General features: G+C 48.5%; 1 protein-coding gene across 1 annotated transcript; it reads right to left on the bottom strand.

Moving 5' to 3' along the window:
* Positions 1-404: 404 nt before the first annotated feature.
* SKA1 (spindle and kinetochore associated complex subunit 1) lies at positions 405-21,094 on the bottom strand. The gene is made up of 7 exons (XM_054387395.1): positions 21,084-21,094; positions 19,058-19,161; positions 18,500-18,624; positions 18,122-18,210; positions 13,443-13,580; positions 4,152-4,321; positions 405-1,110 (listed from the first exon to the last, which is right to left on the bottom strand). Exons 2-7 carry the CDS (start codon positions 19,143-19,145, stop codon positions 962-964), a joined length of 759 nt encoding a protein of 252 aa, XP_054243370.1. The 5' UTR covers positions 19,146-19,161; positions 21,084-21,094; the 3' UTR covers positions 405-961.
* Positions 21,095-21,436: the final 342 nt, after the last annotated feature.

Below are 21,436 nucleotides of genomic sequence, written 5' to 3'. Positions count from 1 at the left end.
TCTAGGATTATTTAGCACTCAACCGGATCTCTTTAGTGGGAAATTTTAGGATTCACTCTGGGGCTGTTGCTAGTTAAACTGTCACCAAGACTGGCAGGAAACAAGAGGAGCTACTTTAGGTTAGATGGTAAAGATAACAGCAGACAGAGACTCATGGAAGAAAAAAAAAAAAAAAAAAAGACCAGAGGTTTTCTTATCAAAATGGGCTTGATTACTCACTAAGTTGATATTCATCACAGTAATTCTGCTCTGGTGCTTACTACACTCAAAGCAACCTTCTCTAATAAAAACTGTGATGAGTCTGACCAACATTTTCACTTAACAAACCCCACCACTCTGCTGTTTCAGTCCTAAGAGTTGGTCTGAGAGAAAATTCCAGCTGCATGGTGAAGTCTGAAGACTGTATGGCTCCCAGAACTACTGATCCTTGGTCTGGAAACGTTTAAAGCACCTCAGCTCTTCCTGTCGGAGCCATGCAGGAAACTCCAAAATATAAAATTAGGCTAAGAAGCAAAAGATGAAGGAAAGGAAATCTGGAAATTGGTTAGAGGGATTAAATGCTTTCTATGAGTAGCTCCAGAGGCTTCAACAGCCGCCAACTCATAAAACACAAAAAGGAACATTATTAACATGGGGAGAATTTGACTCTCAAGAGCTGACCTAAAAATTTGATTAAAACCTCCTGTGAACACAGATGCACCAATTCCAATCTGGTTTCCATTTGTCATTCACCCAGGGACAGGAGTTCCTCAAAACAAACCACAAATACCTCAAGGTCATTTGATATTGCCACTCCTAATTTCAGAGAGAGACAGAGAGGTCTGAAAAACACTTCTTGGTGCTCAGAAAATAAGACAGACTCTGACATAGAACCTTTTCTGCAGACAACAAACCCTTGGTGTGCCTCACAGCAATACTTCACCCTACTGTATCCCTGGACAAGCAGGAGGTGGGAGGCTGCTTAGCAGATGACGTAGCGGACAAGATTGGAGCCACGGACTTCTCTCAGCCTCTGGCAGTGGCGCAGGATGTTGAGGATTACATAGAAGCGTCTGTCCGTCTTCTGATGGGTGAACTCTCTGATATCAGCCTCCACAAAGAAAAACTCACCTGGAAAACAGACAGGGACTTTGCTGTGGAAAGGGCTAGGTTGCAGAACACAGGATCACAGCACCACAGCGTGTTAGGGGTTGGAAGGGACCTCCAGAGATCCTCCAGTCCAAGCCCCCTGCCAGAGCAGGACCACAGAACCCAGCACAGGTCACACAGGAACACATCCAGACAGGGCTGCAAAGGCTCCAGAGAAGGAGACTCCACAACCTCTCTGGGCAGCCTGCTCCAGGCCTCTGGCAGCCTCCCAGGGCAGAAGTTCCTCCTCCTGCTGAGGTGGAACCTCCTGTGCTGCACTTTCCATCCCTTGCCCCTTGGCCTACCCCAGGGTGCAGCTGAGCAGAGCCTGTCCCTGTCCCCTCCCTCCTGCCCCCCAGCCCTCAGATATTTATAAGCAGTTATTAAATCCCCTCTCAGTCTTCTCTTCTCTGGACTAAACAACCCCAATGCTTTCAGCCTCTCCTCATAGGGCAAGACACACTTCAGCACTTTACAACTAACAGCAGAACCTCTTCTGAACAGCCACACACAATGATGGACTGACACAACCAGCAGCAAGGCAGCCTCACAGTATCTCAGGACTTCATTCTGCTTTCTCCGTTTGTCACCAGAAGTCACCAACTTTCCCACTCAGATCACCCCACACTGCCCACAGGCCCTGTACAGTGAGCTCCATCTGTTGGCAGCTCTATCATCTAACATCTCTCAACCCCTCCGTCCTCCTCCATCAGGGTACAAAGTCTGTAGTGGTCCCAAGCACTGTCCAGAGCCAGATACCAGATGTGCCAGAAGATATGAATACTATAAAGTCATGGAAAACAAGTTCTCCACGGGGCAGGAATGTGGTCTCAAGGCCAAACAGACCAACAGTGTCCTGCAATGTGTTAAGAAATGTGTGACCAGCAGGTCAAGCGAGGTTCTCCCCCTCTACTCTGCCCTGGTAAGGCCACATCTGGAGTACTGAGTGCAGTTCTGAGCTCCAGAGGTCAAGAGAGACTGCAGAGAGTCCAGCAGAGGCTACAAAGATGCTGAGGGGCCTGGAGCATCTCTGTGAGGAGCAAATGCTGCAAGCCCCTGGGGCTGTTGAGTGTGGAAAAGAGTAGCCCCAGAGGGGATCTGAATTTGTGTTAAAAGTTGGACAAGTTTGGTACCAGGAAAAGGGAAAACCTGCAAAACTGCTTAAAATGCAGTTAAGTACGGATGGACAGAGACCATTTGCAACCTGCAGTGACAGGGCAGCACACCTACACAGTGTTAGAAACCCAAAGACAATGTGTGCAGTGGTTTTGCAGCCTGTGATATCGGGGGGAGCATCAAAATGTCCTGAATCTGTGTAGAAAGATAAAATTATTTCTTGTCTGTTCCAAAATTCAGGGCAGCAATGCTCAGCACAGCAGGATCTTCTTTGACAGACAAACAAGAGCTGGATAAAGACTGGTGGTTTGGTTGAAAAAAGCAAGTCCATGCACCAAAGTAACTGAACCACCTTCCTGGCTAGAAGGTTACCCTGATAAATCAGGCAGCACCTTTTCTCATCTTGAAATCAGAGGACAAGGTCAGTTGGCAATAAGCCCAGGCTGAGAAACTGCAGGAATTCTAAGCAGAGAGACACTCACAGTAGAAATGTAAGCAAACAAATCAATGAATGCACAGCCTCATCCTGAGAAATGCAAGGGATAAAGACATTTAATCATTCTGTGCTGGCCAGATAAGAACAGCCTGACAGCCTGCCAGACTTTTCCTCTAGACTTTCTAGGTGATTAGTCACAACAAACAAACAAAAAAAAAAAAAAAACAAACAAACAAACAAAAAAACTTACCACACGGACACTCTCAGATGCGGAATGTCCCAGATTCACACAATCCCAGTATGGTGGAAGTGACCACTGGAGATCATCCAGTCTAAACCCCCTGCTCAAGCAGAACACTCACAGCAGCTTCCCCAGCAGCACAATGCCCAGCTGGGGATGGAAGCTCTCCAGAGGAGACTGCACAACCTGTCTGGCAGCCTGCTCCAGGCCTCCAGCACCCTCACAACAAAGAAGTTTCTCCTCCTGTTCAGATGGAACCTCCTGGGCACCACTGACAAGAGTCTGGTGCCATCCTTTCACTTCCTGAGCATTGCTCAGATCCCCTCTGGGGCTGCTCTTCTCCAGGCTCAACAGCCCCAGGGGCTCTCAGCCTTTGCTCCTCACAGAGACGTTCCAGGTCCTTCAGCATCCCTGTCGCTCCTGCTGGACTCTCTCCAGCAGTTCCCTGTCTCTCTTGAACTGGGCAACCACTCCAGATGTGGCTTGACTAGGGCAGAACAGATCAGAAAAGCTGACTGGATTTTGTAATATCTACCTATTGCTTCATGTTTCTTATGGCATGTAATTGGACCTGTAGATGACTCTCATTGCTGTTCTCCTCCTCTTACACCAGAGGAGGACCAGAATTTTCATTACTCCATAATGTCACAGAATCATAGAATGGTCTGGTTTGGAAGTTCGTCCAGTCCAACCCCCCTGTTGGAACATCTCAGCTATATCACGTTGCTCAGAGCCTTGTCGAGCTTCACCTTGAATATCTCCAGGGATGGGGCCTCAACCACCTCCCTGGGCAACCTGTGCCAGTGTTCCACCACCCTCATGGTGCAGAACTTGGTCCTTACATCCAATCTAAATCTGCTTTTCTCATATTTCAAGCCATTTCCCTTGGTCTTGTCACTGCAGGCCTTTGCAAACAGTCTCTCTGCAGCCTTCCTGTAGCCCCATTCAGGTACTGGCAGGCTGCTATTAGGTCTCCCTGGAGCCTTCTCTTCTCCAGGTTGAACACCTCCAGCTATCTCAGCCTGTCCTCATAGCAGAGGTGCTCCAACCCTGATCATTTTCATGGCCCTCCTCTGGCCCTACTCCATCAGGTCCATGTCCTGCCTGTGTTGAGGGCTCCAGACCTGGACACAGCACTGCAGGTGTGGTCTTAACAGAGCAGAGCAAAGTGGCAGAATCATCCCTGTGAAGAGTTTTGAGTTTAGTACTGACAACAGAAAACCAAAATACCTTTGGTATCCTTTGTTTCTTCTTCCTTGAACCTGTGGTAATGCTTTCTGGTTGCCGTATTCATGGATTTCAAAGACTGCTGCAGGATCTTGTACTTGGTCTCCAAAGCTTTGTTGATCTCATTCACACTGCTGTTAATCTGTTCACAGGTGATACGACCTTTCATATACCTACAAGGGAAAAACCAAAATCAAAAAAGCCAGAAACAAAGTTCTGGGTTGATTTTCCTCCTTAGCTGAATGTGTTACCCCTTCTCAGAGGCAGTTTCTGCTGCTTTGTGCTAATGAATAAACACAGCAGTTGATTCTGTTCATTTCCTCAATGTTTTAATGACCTTGAAGCCATGACACAACCTAAACCAGAAAGAGGAAATACAAGAAAGCTAAATTAAGTAAAGAATATCCAGTGCTTAAGCTGTGAGGAGCATTCAGAACAGAATAAAGGTTGTTTTTACAGTGTAACCTTAAACTACATACTCAGATATATCAAGTAACTTTGCAGAAAACATGGCATGAGGCAAAACTGAAATGAAATGATTCTGCCTGAGAGTGTAGTTGGGTTCGTGTTGTAACCATAAATCACCTGTGTTTCATCTCACAGCTGCTCCTTGGGGGTTTTGTGAAGAAATACCCATTTTCAGTTGTTTTCTGCACGTCACTGAGCTGTACAGACACAGTCTGGCACTATCAGCTTCCACTTCTAAACCTTTCACAAAGCTAGGACTGAAGCAAGACTTGTTGATGACAGCCTGGAGGTTCAGAAACCACTAAAGAGGAAAACAAAGGGCTGTGGAAATACTGGGAGGCTGGAATATTTGCAAGTGAGGTCCTTTTGTATTTTATAGCAGGGATGCACTGAAGGAAAAAGAAAACACACTGCTGGCTGTGAAGTTGTGGCATGAAAATGACATCTGAAACTCCTCTGACAAGCCATAAGCTAAGCACAAAATCAAAGTCCAGAAGAACTGGAGGCCTGAAGCTTCTTGTGGTCCTCTGGTGGTCAGGACTGGGCCCAGTCTTTAACATCTTCACCAATGACCTGTGTGAAGAGGCAGAGTGGAGCCTCAGGCAGTGCTGATGGTGCAGCACTGGGAGCAGTGGCTGACAGCCCTCAGGCTGTGCTGCCAGTCAGTGAGACCTGGGCAGGCTGAGAGTGGGAGAGAGGAACCTCATGGAGTTCAAGCAGGGCAAGAGCAGGGTCCTGCAATGGGGAGGAACAACCCCAGGCACCAGGACAGGTGAGGAGTTGAGGTGCTGGAAAGCAGCTCTATGGAGAAGGACCTGGGAGTGCTGGTGGACAGCAAGTTCAGCATCAGAAGCAAAGTGACCTCATGGCCAAACAGGCCAATGGTCTCCTGGGTTGTATGAAGAGTGTGATCGGTAGATCAAGGAAGGTTCTCCTCTCCCTCTGTTCTGCCTTGGTGAGGATACATCTCAACAATTCTGTCCAGTTCTGTGCTCCCCAGTTCAAGAGAGACAGAGAACTACTGGAGAGAGTCCAGCAAAGGCTACAAAGCTGCTGAGGGGCCCTGGAGCATCTCTGAGGAGAGGTCGAGGGCCCCTGGGGCTGTTGAGCCTGGAGAAGAGCAGCCCCAGAGGGCATCTGAGCAATGCTCAGCAAGAGATAAAAGACCTGTGGGGGCAAGAGTGGTGCCCAGGGACAGGCCAAGGGGCAAGGGGCATAAATTGGATCCCAGGAGGTTCCACCTGAACAGGAGGAGAAACTTTGTTGTGAGTGTGCTGGAGGGCTGGAGCAGGCTGCCCAGAGAGGTTGTGGATTGTCCTTGAGTGGAGAGCTTCCAACCCCCCTTGGTCCTTGTGCTGCTGGGCAAGCTGCTGTGGGTGCCCTGCTGGAGCAGGGTGGTTGGGCTGGATAATCTCCAGAGGTCCCTTCCAACCTCCAGCATGTTGAGATTCTGTCAAAACACTGCAGTAGAGGCCAGGGCAACCTTGCCACTGGAATTATCAAGCACTTTTCAGCTGCTGCAAGGGTTTTGGCTGCTCGTGTTGGGTTCAATGTCAGTTTGCAGATGGGTGGAATTAGATCACTTCCATCAAGAAAAACATTACAATTCCCTTAAAGAATCAGTGATGTTCTTTAGGTGAAGCAGCTATAATCTGTGGTACAATGAAAAGATCAGTGAACAGGACTTTGACAGTTCAATTAATCCAGATTTAATGTCAGAGGTGCAGCAGCTTCAATAAAAACTCTGCTCAGCAGACTTCTGCTCAGAAAAATGCAGCATGACCACCTCTGAGATAAGCCATGCTCAGCATCAAGGAGCAACCCAACCCACAAGCACAGAAGGGCTTTGCCTGTGTGCACACTAACTGCTCTTTAATGCCCTTCCTGCCTCCCTCAGCCTGTTTGTCAAGTCACAGGGGAGTGTGCAGAGCTATGAAGATTAAGGCCAGAGGTATAAAACACCACTGTTTAAGCTCCTATGCTCCTGCTATCAACAGAGATACAGTGATTCCACTTCATCCAGAGTGCAGCCTTGCTAAGCCTGCAGACAACACCAAAATGAGGTGGCCTGATTGAGGACAGAGAGGATCTGCAGAGGGATCTGGACAGGCTGGATTGATGAGTGAGGCCAAGTAGATAAGGTTCAACGAGGCCAAGTGCTGGGTGCTGCACTTGGGTCACAACCACCCTAGGAATGCTCCAAGCTGGGGACAGAGTGGCTGGAAACCACCTGGAAGAAAAGGGCCTGGGAGTTGTGGTTGACAGCTGTTTGAAGATGAGCCAGGGTGTGCCCAGGTAGCCAAGAAGGCCACCAGCATCCTGGCTTGGTTCAGCAATGGTGTGGTCAGCAGGAGCAGGGCAGAGATTGTTCCCCCACTGTACCAGGCACTGGTGAGGCCACACCTCAAATCCTGGGTTCCGTTTTGGGTTCCTCACTCCAAGAAGGACACTGAGGGGCTGGAGCAGGTCCAGAGAAGGGCAAAAAAGCTGGGGAAGGGTCTACAGTGTAAGTCTTGTGAGGAGGAGCTGAGGGACGTTGGGTTGTTCAGCCTGGAGAAAAGGAGGCTGAGGGGAGACCTTCTGGCTCTCTACAGCTCCCTGAAAGGAGGTTGGAGCAGGTGGGGGTTGGTCTCTTCTCCCAAGGCACAAGTGATAGGACAAGAAGAAATGGCCTCAAGTTGCCCCAGGGGAGGTTTAAGTTGGACATTGGAACAATTTCTTCCACAGCAGGACTGACCAGGCTGCCCAGGGCTGTGGTGGAGCCCCCACCCCTGAAGGTATTTCAAAGCCATGGAGATGTGGTGCTGAGGGCCATGGTTCAGTGATGACCTGGCAGTGCTGGGTTAATGGTTTGACTTGATGGTCTTGGAAGTCTCTTCCAACCAAAGCAATTCACTGATTCTACAGGAGAACACCTCATCTCACGCAGAGGCAGAAACAAAAGCACTATTTGGTTGCAGAAACCTAAGAATCAAGCTCTCTTTGACAGGCTTCCAGGCATCCAAGATGCTCCCATGGGCCTAGCAGATGTGCTGGGGTGTGGAGAAAATTCAGCAACCAAAGACCTGGCAGCAGACACTAAACCAGCTGCAGTGGAACTGTATGTTTTCTGGTGTCACTGACTGCCTGACCAGTGACAAGAGTGGCAGTGGGGCCATGTGGTGAGCATGGAGACAGCCTTGTCACAGAGCTTTAGATGCAGGCCTCTGGATCTGAAAGTAAATTCTGTCTAAAACAACTGGAATTTTTAATTCTGTTTATAACTAAGGATCACAAAAGCTACAGGTGTTCCTGTCTCCTCATCTTTCTATCTAGCAAAGGCCAGCAAACCCATGAATGCTGACTTTTAACTTCAGCCCATAGACATAAAAATAAAGCTGAGAAGTTCCAAATGCACTTGTTTGGATTTAAAATAAAGGTAAAAACCAGCTTCACTGCACCAAAAGCAGAACATTCAGAACTACCTTTTAGTTTAAAAACAAGTGACCCATTTTCCTTCCACAGAAGCCCCGTTCAAAATAGCCCTTTTTTTTTCCTTTTCCATAGGTATGAAAAGCGAAGTGCAGGGCTCTGTGCTTCAAAGAAATAACATCAGTATATCACATATATAGGTCTGCAGAAGAGATAAGCCTCTTAATGCCAAATGCTGCTTCCTCAAAAACACATAAAAGAAACCTGTGTTCCCCCAAGTCACCATCTTCTGAGACTTTAGAGTTGGAACCACTGAATCATAGAATCATTTTGGTTGGAATACACCTCTAAGATTGTTGAGTCCAAACATGAACCCAGCACTGCCAGCATAGCCCTCAGCACCACAGCTACACAGCTTTGCAGCCCCTCCAGGGATGGGGATTCCACCACTGCCCTGGGCAGCCTAGTCAAAACCTTGACAACTCCTGAGAAAAGAAATTGTTCCTCATGTCCAACCTAAGCCTCCCCTGGGGCAACTTGAGGCCATTTCCTCTCCTATCACGTGTTCATTGGAAGAAGAGACCAACCCCTACCTAGCTCCAGCCTCCTTTCAGGGCCTTGTAGAGAGCCAGAAGGTCTCCCCTCAGCCTCAACACCCCCAGGTCCCTCAGCTACTTCTCCCCAGCCCTGTTCTCCAGAGCCTTCCCCAGCTTTGTTGAATCTGCAGATCCCAAGTGGTGAGAATGTCAAGGACAAAATAAAGTGAGTGGTCTCCTTTGCCTTGAATTCAAAGTTAACTCAGACATTTAGTGTGCCGTTTCCTTTCTCTTCCTCCAAAAAGTGTCTTCCTGCATCAGATTTGAAGGCCAAAGATAATGTGCAGGTTTCTTACTGTGCAGGAATGTTCTGTTTGATCAAGGCCTCCACATCCACACCTCAGTGCAGCACGTACCTTCATTAAGTACCTGCTGCAGAGTTCTGAAACTGAAGTCGCTGCAGGCTGGCCTCTCGGAGCCCTACTGATGTTAAGCAGAGATTCTCCTGCATATTCAGCTGCACAGAATGAGTGAAAACACCCAGAATTTTCCAGTTACAGCCTGTCACAGCTGTGGTAGGAAGGGAGAGTGGAATGGGACTAAGATGGAAATCCAGTGAGGCCCAGCTGGTGAGGGATTCAGACACATATGGGAGGCATGGTTCTGTGTGAGCACAGCCACATGGCTCCAGGAGCTGCAGCAGAAAGCAGTCATGTCCATGTCACTACTGCCAGTAGAAATCCTACAGCAGAACCTGTGCTGACATGGACAACTGGGGTAGGAACCTTACCCTCATTCTCCTAAGAGAGTATGTTAGGTGGGAGAATATATGGGTCACAAATATTTGCTGCATAGACCTGATTGTGTCTCTGTGTGATTGTGTCCCTGGTACTGGTGAGGCTGCACTTCAAATTCTGGGTTCAGTTTCAGGCCCCTTACTCCAAGAAGGAAATTCAGGGGCTGGAGTGTGTCCACAGAAGGGCAACAAAGCTGGGAAAGGGTCTGGAGAACAGGGCTGGGGAGGAGCAACTGAGGGACCTGGGGTTGTTCAGCCTGGAGAAAAGGAGGTTGAGGGAAGACCTTCTGGTTCTCTACAGCTCCCTGAAAGGACTTTGGAGCCAGGTGGGTGTTGGGCTCTTCTCCCAAGGAACAGAATCACACAGAATTAAAGAAAGAGAGAGGTTGGAAGGGACCTCCGGAGATCATCTAGTCCAGCTTCCCACCAGAGCAGGTTCAACTACACCAGGCTGCACAGGACAAGAGTCAAGGTGGGCTTTGAATGTCTCCAGAGGTGGAGACTCCATCAGCTCTCTGGTCAGACTGTTGCAGTGCTCCACCTCCCTCAATACAATGAAGCTCCTCCTCATGTTTAGATGGAACTTCCTGTGTTCAATTTTGTACCCATTACCTCTTGTCCTGTCACTGGGCACCAAGTGATAGGATGAGAGGAAATAGCCTCAAGGTGTACCAGGGAAGCTTTGGGTTGGATATTAGGAAAAATGTCTTCCCTGAAAGGACTGTCAAGGCCTGGCTTAGGCTGCAGAGGGCAGTGGTGGAGTCCCCACCCCTGGATGCATTTCAGAGCTGTGTAGCTGTGGCTCTGAGGGACATGGTTTAGTGGTAACCTGGCAGTGCTGGGTTAATGGTTTTGAACTTGATGATCCTGAAGGTTTCTTCCAACCAAAACGACTCTGTGATTAAATAATGTGTGTGAAATCACAATCATAGCAGACTCGCCCCATCTTGTATTACAACACTGCCAGGCAACAGGGAAAAAATCCTGGCCATTAATAGATCTATTTAAATTCATCTAACTCTTCCTCCACAGAATGAACATGCCTTTCCTTCCTCAAGAAAAACATTCTTGCAGCTCCAAGACACAAGCGTTCTATAAACCAGCAACGCACAGGTACAGCTGGATCCAGGGTCTAAAACCTTCATCTTTCAAGGAAAATGGAACACTTTAAGGACCTACCAGCAAGGATCAAAGCTTTAACTGGAAAATAAAGCTTCCATTTCACTGGAATGGTTTCTGGCTGCTTCTCTTAGCAGAGATAAAGACCAAAAATTCCTGTTGCTTCAGCTTGGAGCGTTGTCAGAGAACACGTTGAACCTAGACTCTAGGTAAAAATTTTGCCTTCGGCACCAAGAGATTTTTCTCCCTTTTGCAGAACATTTTGTCCTTGTCCCCAAAATGTCATTTAAGAAAAGTTATCCTTACATGACAGGCCTGAGACAAGGAGTTTTATGAATCAGGCCCTGACGGCAGGGAAAAAAGACCCACAGGTTTTTATGCCAGAAACCAGTGATGTTTCAGTGGGAGGGGGGTTTATCTTTTAATGGGGTGTTAGCCTTTTTTGCTTCCCCTGTTTTAAAGCAGATTGCTCGAAGTTTTTTGAACCAATAACTGGGTCAAAGAAAACCAGCATTTATCATTATCTTTCCTTCTAAGTTGAACCACAACTTTCATCTTATGAGGCAATGGCTCTCTTTTTTTTAAATGTCAGGTCTCAAAGCAAGAAGAGGATCCAGACGTTAGCCAATATACTTCTGCATTTAAGCAGCTTTTGAGAGGTCTAATGGATCCTCTGCCTCCAGAGAAGTGCAACAAAGATGGTGAAGGGTCTAGAGCACAAGTCTGGTGAGAAGCAGCTGAGAGGACTGGGCTTGCTTAGCCTGCAGAAAAGGAGGCTGAGTAGAGACCCTCTGGCTCTCTACAACTCTCTGAAAGGTTGGAGCCAGGTGGAGAACAGAGGAAATGGCCTGAAGTTTCATCAGGGTGTGATGGTTTAAAACTGTCTTTTTAATTTTTTTCTTCTCACAGTTCAAGCAGAGAAAAGTGAAGGAATGTAAATAAGTCACTATTGGGTGTAAGAAAGCAAAATAATGATTGTTCTAAACACTTCCATTGGATAGACAGAAATGTTTAATGTGATGGATATAATAATGACTTGTGTTAAAGGGTGAGCTAGGAGTGAAGTTCAAGGGAGCTTGTTTTGAGGATAAGTGGAAAACGGCAAGAGACTGTGTATTTGAAAAACTCGAACAAAGAGCTGTGGGCACTTCTAAGCAGACAAATCAAAAGCCCAAAAGGAGCTGGACTACAGGCAAATGCTCTGCAACCAGTTCTATCCAGGAAAGTGTAAAACGTACTGTCTCCAGATAAGAAACCTGAGGAACAGAGCATGCTTAAGAGTGGGGTTGTTCAGCAGACACTGTGAGGAAGACCTCCTTACTTCATCTATAGATCCCCAAGAAGACCCCCACCAAGCAGGATCTACATGAGTAAGGAAATCCCACCCATTCCATGAACTCATTATCATATGCCTACCTTCTATTTAGCACAAGCCTGTTTAGGTAGAGCCTGTAGCTATATAAGACAGAAGAAGCTATTGTAGCTGCTGCTGTGAGGTCGAGCATTTTGATTTGCTCCCCCAGCCCAGCACGCTCTTTGCTTGCTTTTATTCCCAATAACATTTTAAAAGAGATTTTCTTGTGAGCCCATTTATAACATTTAAGAACCACTACTCAAAAGAAAGTTGGGGCAGTCGAAGTCTGCAGTTCGCAACTTGCTGGGCTGTCTGGCTGCTTCTTCCTCTCTTCTGGCTGAAGATAACACACTGACCTTGCCCAGCTAACTTTAACAGCTTCTCTGCTCCTTAACTCTCTGCCTTCTGCCAGGGGGGTCTGGAGGGATTTCTTCTGGTGTGGGGGGGGAAGAGTCCCCTTGGGAGGTCCCCTTTGCGGGGAAGCAAAGGGAGCTTGGTTGTGCTTCTCTGTGGAATGTATGTATTTGTAAATGTTGTGAATTTTGTACATATTCATTGCATTTCATCATAGATTGTAGATTTACTTGTAAATACAGCTTTCATTTGCTTTCCAGACTGAGCCAGCCTGGTTATTGTCAGTGTGGGAAGCGGATTTCAGCTCTCACACTGATACACAGGGGAAGTTTAGGAACAATTTATACATGCAAAAGGTTATCAAGGCCTGCACCAGGCTGCCTAGGGCAGGAGTCCCCACCCCTGGCGGGACTGAAAAGCTGTGAGATGTGGTGCTGAGGGACATGGCTGAGTGGTGGACTTGGCAGTGCTGGACTCGACAACCTTAAAGTTCTCTTAACCAAACCAGTTGTATGATATACCTAAATAAGAACATCATTAGGTCAATTAATTTAATTTTCAATAGAACCATAAAATTGTTTTGGTAGGAAAAGGCCCTTAAGATCATTGAGTCCAACTCTGCCAAGTCCAGTGCCATGTCCTTCAACATCACAGCTCTGTGTCTTTCAAACCCCTTCAGAAATGGTGTTTCAACCACCTCCCTGGGGAGGCTGTTCCAATGTTTGAGAACCCTTTCAGTGAAGAAGTTTCTTCTCATAGAATCATAGAACTGTCAGGGTTGGAAGGGACCTCAAGGATCTCCCAGCTCCAACCCCCCTGCCATGGGCAGGGACACCTCACACTACAGCAGGTTGCTCACAGCCACCTCCAGCCTGGCTGCAAAAACCTCCAGGGATGAGGCTTCCACCACCTCCCTGGGCAACCTCTGCCAGTGTCTCACCACCCTAATGCTGAAGAACTTCTTCCTATCATCCAATCTGAATCTATCCACTTCTAGTTTTGCTCCATTCCCCCCAGTCCTGTCACTACCTGACACCCTAAAAACTCTCTCATCAGCTTCCACGTTCAAGCTAAACCTCTCTTGGTGCAACTTCAGGTCATTCAGTATCACAAACGAACTTTGTGAAGCTGCTGTCATCCTGTGGAACATTTAAAATATCAAAACACCTCTGTCAGGGGCAAGGGCTCACTGTCTGAAACGGACATTTGCCACCCAAAGTGGCATGGCAGGGTCTAAGAACAGTCATGGTACTTACGCAGGGACATCTTTGAATTCTTCTACTGTTATTAAGCTCACTTTTTTAGTGATTATCTTCTCTCTTGATGGTTTCTTCGGATGTTCAGGCTCTATAGCTTTTCTTTGCTCTTTCTTTTTCACAAGTGGAATAGCAACGCTGTAAAATGAATGAATATTAAGTGTGTAAACAGCAAATGAGTAGTAAGAAAAACCACCATTAGATTAGCAGCTCTGCTTACTCACAGGCTGAAGGTCCAGCCCATCTGTGAGGCTGGATGAACACAATTCCTGATCTTCCCTGCTCTCTTTCAAATTCCATACTGGAGCTGAATTCACCTCTCTGCGAGCAGGTGAACAGAAAGCAGTCCAGCTACAGCATGGTTCAGAATTCACCATGCTATGACATCTCACAGAACATGAGGTCTTGTATCTTATCAGATGAACCACAGCGCAGAGCTGCAGCCCAACAGACAGATCTGAAACATTTCCCAAGTTCAAATCTTGTGAAGCCTGACTCATCCATTCAGGTTCTGAGGTAAAGAAATTCAACAGCATCCAGCAGCCTGGGAGTTTTAACAGACACTTTTTTTTTTTTTACGCAAGATCCCAAAAGCTGAGGAATTTCCTGTTTTGAGCATTACTTATAACTTCTTCCTTCAATGCCCTCACTTGAGAACCTCAAACATTGAGTTACTTCACAGAATCTCAGCATGGTGGGGTTGGAATAGACCTTTCGAGCTCACCCAGTCCAACCCCCCCTGCTCCAGCAGGGCACCCACAGCAGCTTGCCCAGCACCACAATGCCACAGGGGAATTGCAAGCTCTCCACACAAGGACACTCCACAACCTCTCTGGGCAGCCTGCTCCAGCCCTCCACCACCCTCACAACAAACAACTTTCTCCTCCTGTTCAGGTAGAACCTCCTGGGTTCCACTTTGTGCCCTTTGCCCCTTGGCCTGTCCCTGGGCACCACTGAGCAGAGTCTGGCCCCAGCCTCTTGCCCCTCCCCAGCCTTTCTCTCCTGCTGAGCATTGCTCAGATCCCCTCTGGGGCTGCTCTTCTCCAAGCTCAACAGCCCCAGGGCTCCTCACAGAGATGCTCCAGGCCCTTCAGCATCTTTGTAGCATCTGATGGACTCTCTTCAGGAGCTATCCATCTCTCTGGAAGTGGGCATTCCAGAACTGGAGACAGTACTGCAGATGTGGCCTCACTGTGGCACAGTAGAGTAGGAGGAAAACAACTTCCCTCAACCTGCTGGCCACGGTCTTCTGAATGCACCCCAGAATTTGCCAGCCACCCACCTCCTAATCATCTGTAGGACAGCAAGGAAGATGCATTTGGCCCAATTCACTGTTCTCTGACCACAGGGGCATGGCTGGGCTGAGAGGGACAACAGAAATAACTAAAGCAGTACCTGTCTACAAGGAACTGATCCCCTACTTGGATCTCACCTTCCCACAAGAAGACATCTTGGTTTGAGGGGGGCCCTGCAGTCATCAGTGCCCCATCTGCTGCCCTGAGGGCAACACAGTTTGATGTGCCACTAGCTATGACACCACTAATCCACCCCTCCCCGTGTCCCATTTTCCAGGGATGTGGAGGACAGCCAGTGCCACCTGCTGGGCTCTCCAACTGCTCTGTGACACAGGGACAGGGGAAGCTGCTATGGAGCCCTTCTGAAGTCCTGGACAACCACAGTTAAACTGTGAGGAAAGACAAAAATGAGGCCCTGCACGTGACGAACCTTGGCACTAGTCACAGGGAACACGAGCAAGGAAGGGTGGAGAGTTGTGGTGGTGTGGGGGAGAGGGATACACACAAGGAGCAAGGGAGGTGATGTTTGCATTTTAAAACATGCTCCTCACTTCAAGAAAGTGAGGATAACACCCCATCCTGGGCTATTTCTGTTTTGGGGGTTCCACCCAACCTCCTCTCCCTGTTGTTCTGCTTGCTGGCCTGGCTCATGAAAGAACCAAAGCTTGATTTTAAATCTGTCTGTGGAGCAGACAAACTGCTCTCAGTAAACACTTGGAATCCAAAGCATTCAAGACATTGGACTTAGTTTCACTGCAGGGAGGTAAACAAGAAAATCAAGGACACAAAAGTGAAACAGCTGAAGCCAAGAAGTGTTTGATTTGTCTGTGTGGACACTTTTGATCCTTCTGAGACACCAGCACCGTTCAAGCACTCGCTCTAGAGGTGGGTTCTGACCATTTATGGCCTTGTCCTGCCCTTGCTTGATTGCCCACTCCACACCAGAGTGACCACCACAAAGTGACAACACGAGGACAAAGGGTGCTTTGAGAATGGGCATTAACATGGAAAGATTTATTCCTCAGGAAAACCCAGCAGCAAAACCTGGCACTGACAAGATTAGAAGGGAAACCAACATCCTAAAGAACCTTTCTTTATTGCCAGAGGTGGCATAATCACCCAGCAAGGTCCATCCCAGGAGCTAACAAATGTAAGCAAAGTTCTTCCATGTTGAGAAGGTAAGTTACAGAATGGTTGGGACTGGAAGGCACCTTTAAAAGGTCATCTACCCCCCTGCAGTCAGCAGAGACATCCCCAACCACAGCAGGTTGCTCACAGCCCCAGACAACCTCACCTGGAATGGTGCCAGATATGGAGCATCTCCCACCTCTCTGGACAACCTGCAACAGGCTCTCACCACCCTCACTCTCAAACATTTCTTCCTTCTCTCCACTCTCAAGCTCCCTCTTGCAGTTCAAACCATCACCCCTTGGCCTGTCACAACAAGCCCTGAGTAAAACTCTGTCCCCAGCTTTCTTCTAGGTCTCTTGAAGCACTGAAAGACCATAGGAGGTCTCCCTGGAGCCTTCTCTTCTGCAGGCTGCCCAAGCCCAACTCTCTCAGCTCTCCCAGCAGAGCCCTTCCAGCCTTGCCAGCATTGCTGTGGCCTCCTCTAGCCCTGCTCCAAGTTACAGAAGGAAGGCAGAACCCCAGTGGTAATTTCTAAAGAACTTCTGTTCTTTCACACACAAACAACAATGCAGGATCTAAACTGAACAGGAAGCTGAAACAAACAAGACACCACCAGACACATTTTAGGAGGCTGTTTGGTAAACTGAGGGTCCATGTCTGAACCTGTTCTTCCACTTCAGACATCTGTAGCATTAAGAGGAAAGCTTCTGTCAAAGTCATCTCTTTACCAGCTGAGAGTAGCCTAAGCACTAGGCCAGCACCTACAGACATGAGACTTGTGCTACACAGAGTTCACTTTCACTTCTGTAACTCTATTCCCACATCCTTAGCCTTCTGTTTTGCTGGAACACATCCTGGAATGCCTGCAGCCTGAAGCCAGTCTGGCACTAGGAGCAAGACTAGCTAAAGCTGACAGATAGAGGAGGGGATCAAGAGGCTGGGGCCAGACTCTTGTCAGTGGTGCCCAGGAACACAACAAGGGGCAAGGGGCACAAACTGGAACCCAGGAGGTTCCATCTGACTGCGAAGAGAAACTTATTTGCTATGAGGGTGCTGGAGGCCTGGAGCAGGCTGCCCAGAGAGGTTGTGGAGTCTCCTTCTGTGGAGAGCTTCTAACCCCCCCGTGGGCATTGTGCTGCTGGGCAAGCTGCTGTGGGTGCCCTGATTGAGCAGGAGGTTGGACTAGATGGTCTCCAGAGGCCCCTTCCAAACTCCATTATGCTGAGATTCTGGGATATTCCAAATCCCCACAGAAAGATGACTGAGTTACAGAATTTAATTTTCTTTTAAATGATACATGGAAGGACATAGTCAAACTTCAGTTCTAGTGACCCAGCTCTGAGGTCACCAACTCACCTTTCACTCCTCAAACACTGCAGCTCTCAAGTTGGTGTCTTTGCCATTCTAAAGCAAAAAATGCTCAGATTTATCAAAGAGCTGACTTTCTATTGCATAGTCACATCTACCCCTCAAAGCTACAACCTGAATAACTTGGTTTTACCTGAGGGGTTTGTGAAAGTGCTGGCACCAACCTGGCAGTAAACACAGAATCAATCATTTGGGTTGGAAAAGACCTTCAGGATCATCGAGTCCAACCATTAACCCAGCATGCCAGTCACCACCAAATCACATCCCTCAGCACCACAGCTATGCAACCCCTGCAGGAATAGTGACTCCACCATTTTCCTGGGGAACCTGCTCCAGGCCTTGACAACCCTTTCCATGGAGAAATTGTTGCTCATACCCAACCTAAACTACCCGTGGCACAACTTGAGGCCATTTCCTCCTGCCCTATCCCTTTGCTCCTTGGCAGAAGAGCCCAACCCCCACCTGGCTCCAACTTCCTTTCAGGGAGTTGTAAAGGTCTCCCCTCAGCCTCCTTTTCTCCAGACTAAACAACCTCAGGTCCTTCAGCTGCTCCTCACCAGACCTGTTCTCCCAGCTCCTTTGGGAGTTTTGTTGCCCTTCTCTGGACCTGCTCCAGCCCTCAATGTCCTTCCTTCAGTGAGGGGCCCAGGTTTGAAGACGTAGCCTCACCAGTGTCCAGTGCAAGGGGATGATCCCTACCCTGGTCCTGCTGACCACACTATTGCTGATACAGGCCAGTGGAGAGCAAACTCTAGTATCAATAGATAAAAACACCTTGTCTCTCTAAAGGTCACAGTCAAGATACAGTAGAAACAGAGCTGCAGAGTGCTGCAACTGGACACTGTCAGAAGCAGCCTCACAGCTCCATGTCCAGATACCACGTACCATATCTTAAATGGTTTAAGCAGTTGGGGAATGCTTTCACAGAGGTGCTGTGCTTGAAGCAGATTTTCCTCAGCAGACTTCTGGAGTGCCTGCAATTAACATTAAGACTTGTCAGAATTCTGGTACTACTGAATGCCAAGCAAGTAAAATTATTAGGGCGACACTAGAAGAATTTTTAGCTTGATTAGGAAGTGTTAATCCAGTTAAATCAAGAAGAGCTCATCAAGTTGCTCTCTCCTGATCATTTTACTTCCCAGTTCTACTTGTAAGCAGCCCCACACATTCCAAGCATATTACTGAGGATTTAGAAAAGAACAGCTTACAGGCTTATCAAAGATCCCTTTTACTTAGGTTTTTAATGACAGGAAAAATAATTACTTTTAGCATATCCCTCAGTTTTTCCTGCCGTTGAACTTCCATTTCCATTTTATCCAGGAGACCATGCGAGGCAACCACCTCCTTGCCTATTTTACAGAGCATAGATTTGAGGGAGGGCTCTTCACCTGTAAAAGACAGAACATTAAATCTGAAAGCAAAAAAAAATCTCCAACACAAACCCCAAATCCCATTTCCCTCCTCTCCGCAAGTAGCAATTATCTACTAACTCTATGCTCCCCAACCGCCAGAGCTTCCCAGGAGAAGCAGAAACATTCACTGGTCAAACAGTCAATACCATACTCCATAAAGCACTGAGCTGTACCCACTACCACTGCAGGCTGCAGCTGGAGGATGTGGGTCTCAGCTGCAGCCTGGCTTTCACAATTGCTTGGCTGCAGCATCCTCTTGTCCTTCATGACCTTCCTCTGTTTAGGTTCCTCTTCCAACAGGAGATTAGCCTAGGTGATCCCTGCCTCGTGTTACACTCCTTGTCTAATGAGAGTATTCCCACCGCCTGCAAGGAGGTGCAAACCCAAAGCCACTCTTAATTTCTTTTACCTATCCTTCTTAACTGAAGGGCCTTTTTAACAGTTGAAATCTTTGTGTTGATGTGAAAGTACAAGCTGTCCAGGTCTGAGGATGCCATGTCTTCTGTTCTTGTACTGAGGAGAAATAAGAAGGAAATAGTTTGAAAAAGACCCAAGCTGCAAACACTAAGCATAGAAGTAGAATTTTGTAAAGGACCCTGGTCAGCAAAGTGAACTTAAATGATAAAGTAAATGTAGTAACTACCTTTTATCTTACTAAACTCAAAGGAGGAGTGAAAGCACAAAGAGACTGGCTTTAGGCAAGACAAAACAATTCCTCTAAACTCTGGTGTATAATCAGGCCACATAGAACCATACAATTGTTAGGGTTGGAAGGGACCTCCAGGATTATTGTGTCTAACTTTTCTTGGCAAAAGCACAGTCTAGACATGGTGACCAGCACCCTGTCCAGCTAAATCTTAGATATCCTGTGCTGGCTTCACAGAACCACAGAATGGGAGGGGTTGGAAGGGATCTCTAGAGATCATCCAGAGCCCCCTGCCAAGGCAGGTTCACCTAAAGAAGGTCACACAAGATGTCCAGGTGGGTTTTGAATGTCTCCACAGAAGGAGATGCCATAACCTCTATGGGCAGCCTGCTCCAGGCCTCCGGCACCCTCACACCAAAGAAGTTTCTCCTCCTGTTCAGATGGAAGCTCCTGGGTTCCAGTTTGTGCCCATTGCACCTTGTCCTGTCCCTGGGCACCTCTGAACAAAGCCTGGTCCCATTCTCCTGACACCCACCCTTGGAGTATTAATGAGATCCCCCTCAGGCTGCTCTTCTCCAGATTCAAAAGCCACAATTCTCTCAGCCTTTCCTCATCACAGAGATGGTCCAGGCCTCTCAACATCTTTGTATCCCTTTGCTGTACCCTCTCCAGCAGTTCCCTGTCTCTCTTGAACTGGGGAGCCTGGGACTGGGCACAGGACTCCAAGTGTGGATGGGGCTCTGAGCAACCTGATCTAGTGTGAGGTGTCCCTGCCCATGGCAGAGGCTTGGAACTAGATGATCCTCGAGGTCCCTTCCAACCCTAACAATTGTATGGTCCTATGTGGCCTCACCAAGTCGCAGCAGATGGGGAGAAGAACCTCCCTCGACCTGCTGGCTGCACTCTCTTCGATGCACCCCGGATGCCACTGGCCCTATCGGCCATGAAGGCACATTGCTGGCTCATACTCACCGTGTCACGCACCAGCACTCCCAGGTCCTTTTCCCCAGAGCTGCTCTCCAACAGGCCAGCCCCCAGGATGTACTGACCCATGGGGTTGTTCCTCCCCATTGCAGGACCCTGCCCTTGCCCTGCTTGAACTCCATGAGGTTCCTCTCTCCCACTCTCAGCCTGCCCAGGTCTCACTGACTGGCAGCACAGCCTGAGGGCTGCCAGCCACTGCTCCCAGTGCTGCACCATCAGCACTGCCTGAGGATATTATGCCCATTGCTTATTATTAAGTCGTTCACTACTAGAGGAGTGGGTAATTTACTGCAATAAACAAGAAATGTCTGGTTTACATAAAGCAGTTATGAAAGGCTCTCTCAGGGAGATTTCAAAAGCTGATCAGTATTTAAAGAGGCGTCATTAAGTAATTAAACACAAGAAAACCTCCACTTGCTTGCTAGCCGAGCAAGCGGGGGGGGAGCACACAAAGCATCATTAGATAACAGTTAGCGATACTTACAGGAGAGTATTAGCCCTGCGACAGGAAATAATTGATAAAAAAACTAAACCCTGCCGAAATGCTCTTCCCCGGGCGCAGAGCCGCAAACCTCCCATTGCCACAGTACCGCAGGCAGCGCTGCGGCAGCGCCCTCTTGCGGCTGCCCCGCCTGATAAACGAAGCTCTGATTTCGTTTTACTTTCAAAACACCACAAACTAGCTAATAACCGAAGGCAGTCGTTAGAGACTTGCCCATTTCCACCTCTTCCCGGCCTCAGCTGGAGCCGCTGGAAGCCGCCGCAGCCCCCACCCCGACCCCACACCCCAGCGCCCAGCTCTCACCGCCGCGATGACCGCAGCCCGTCCGGCTGGAGCGGTGAAGAGGAAGGAGACTGCCCAGCGAAGGTGCTGGCTGGCCCAGCTCGCTTAGGGCGGCGGGAAACAAGCGGGAGTGCAGCGAAAGGGCCGGTAGCGGCGCCGGTTTGAACAGGCCGCGTTCAGACAGCCGTCGGAGTGCGCGGGGAGAGCGGGAAGCGCTGAGAGGGCAGGACGGGAGCTAGGCGGGGCCGGGCGGAGTCGAGGCGAGAGCGGCGCGCGGATTGGACACCTCCCTGCGAGGAGGGTACGAGGCTGCCTGCAGAACAGCGCTGCGGAGGAGCCGCTGGGGGACCTGGGCTTGGAAAGGAGAATGCTGA

This window comes from Indicator indicator, chromosome 15, assembly GCF_027791375.1.
Source record: "Indicator indicator isolate 239-I01 chromosome 15, UM_Iind_1.1, whole genome shotgun sequence".
Lineage (NCBI taxonomy): Eukaryota > Metazoa > Chordata > Aves > Piciformes > Indicatoridae > Indicator > Indicator indicator.
This window is presented reverse-complemented; position numbering and strand designations above follow the sequence as displayed.

What these genes read in the sequence shown, in the direction of transcription:
- SKA1 (XM_054387395.1), bottom strand. Translation starts at nt 19,145, where the DNA reads ATGGCATCCTCAGACCTGGACAGCTTGTACTTTCACATCAACACAAAG. An exon ending in CTTAAACCATTTAAGATATG is followed by an intron (nt 13,581 to 18,121) that starts GTACGTGGTATC and finishes TTCATTTTACAG; the next exon opens with CGTTGCTATTCCACTTGTGA. An exon ending in GAATTCAAAGATGTCCCTGC is followed by an intron (nt 4,322 to 13,442) that starts GTAAGTACCATG and finishes TTTCCCTTGTAG; the next exon opens with GTATATGAAAGGTCGTATCA.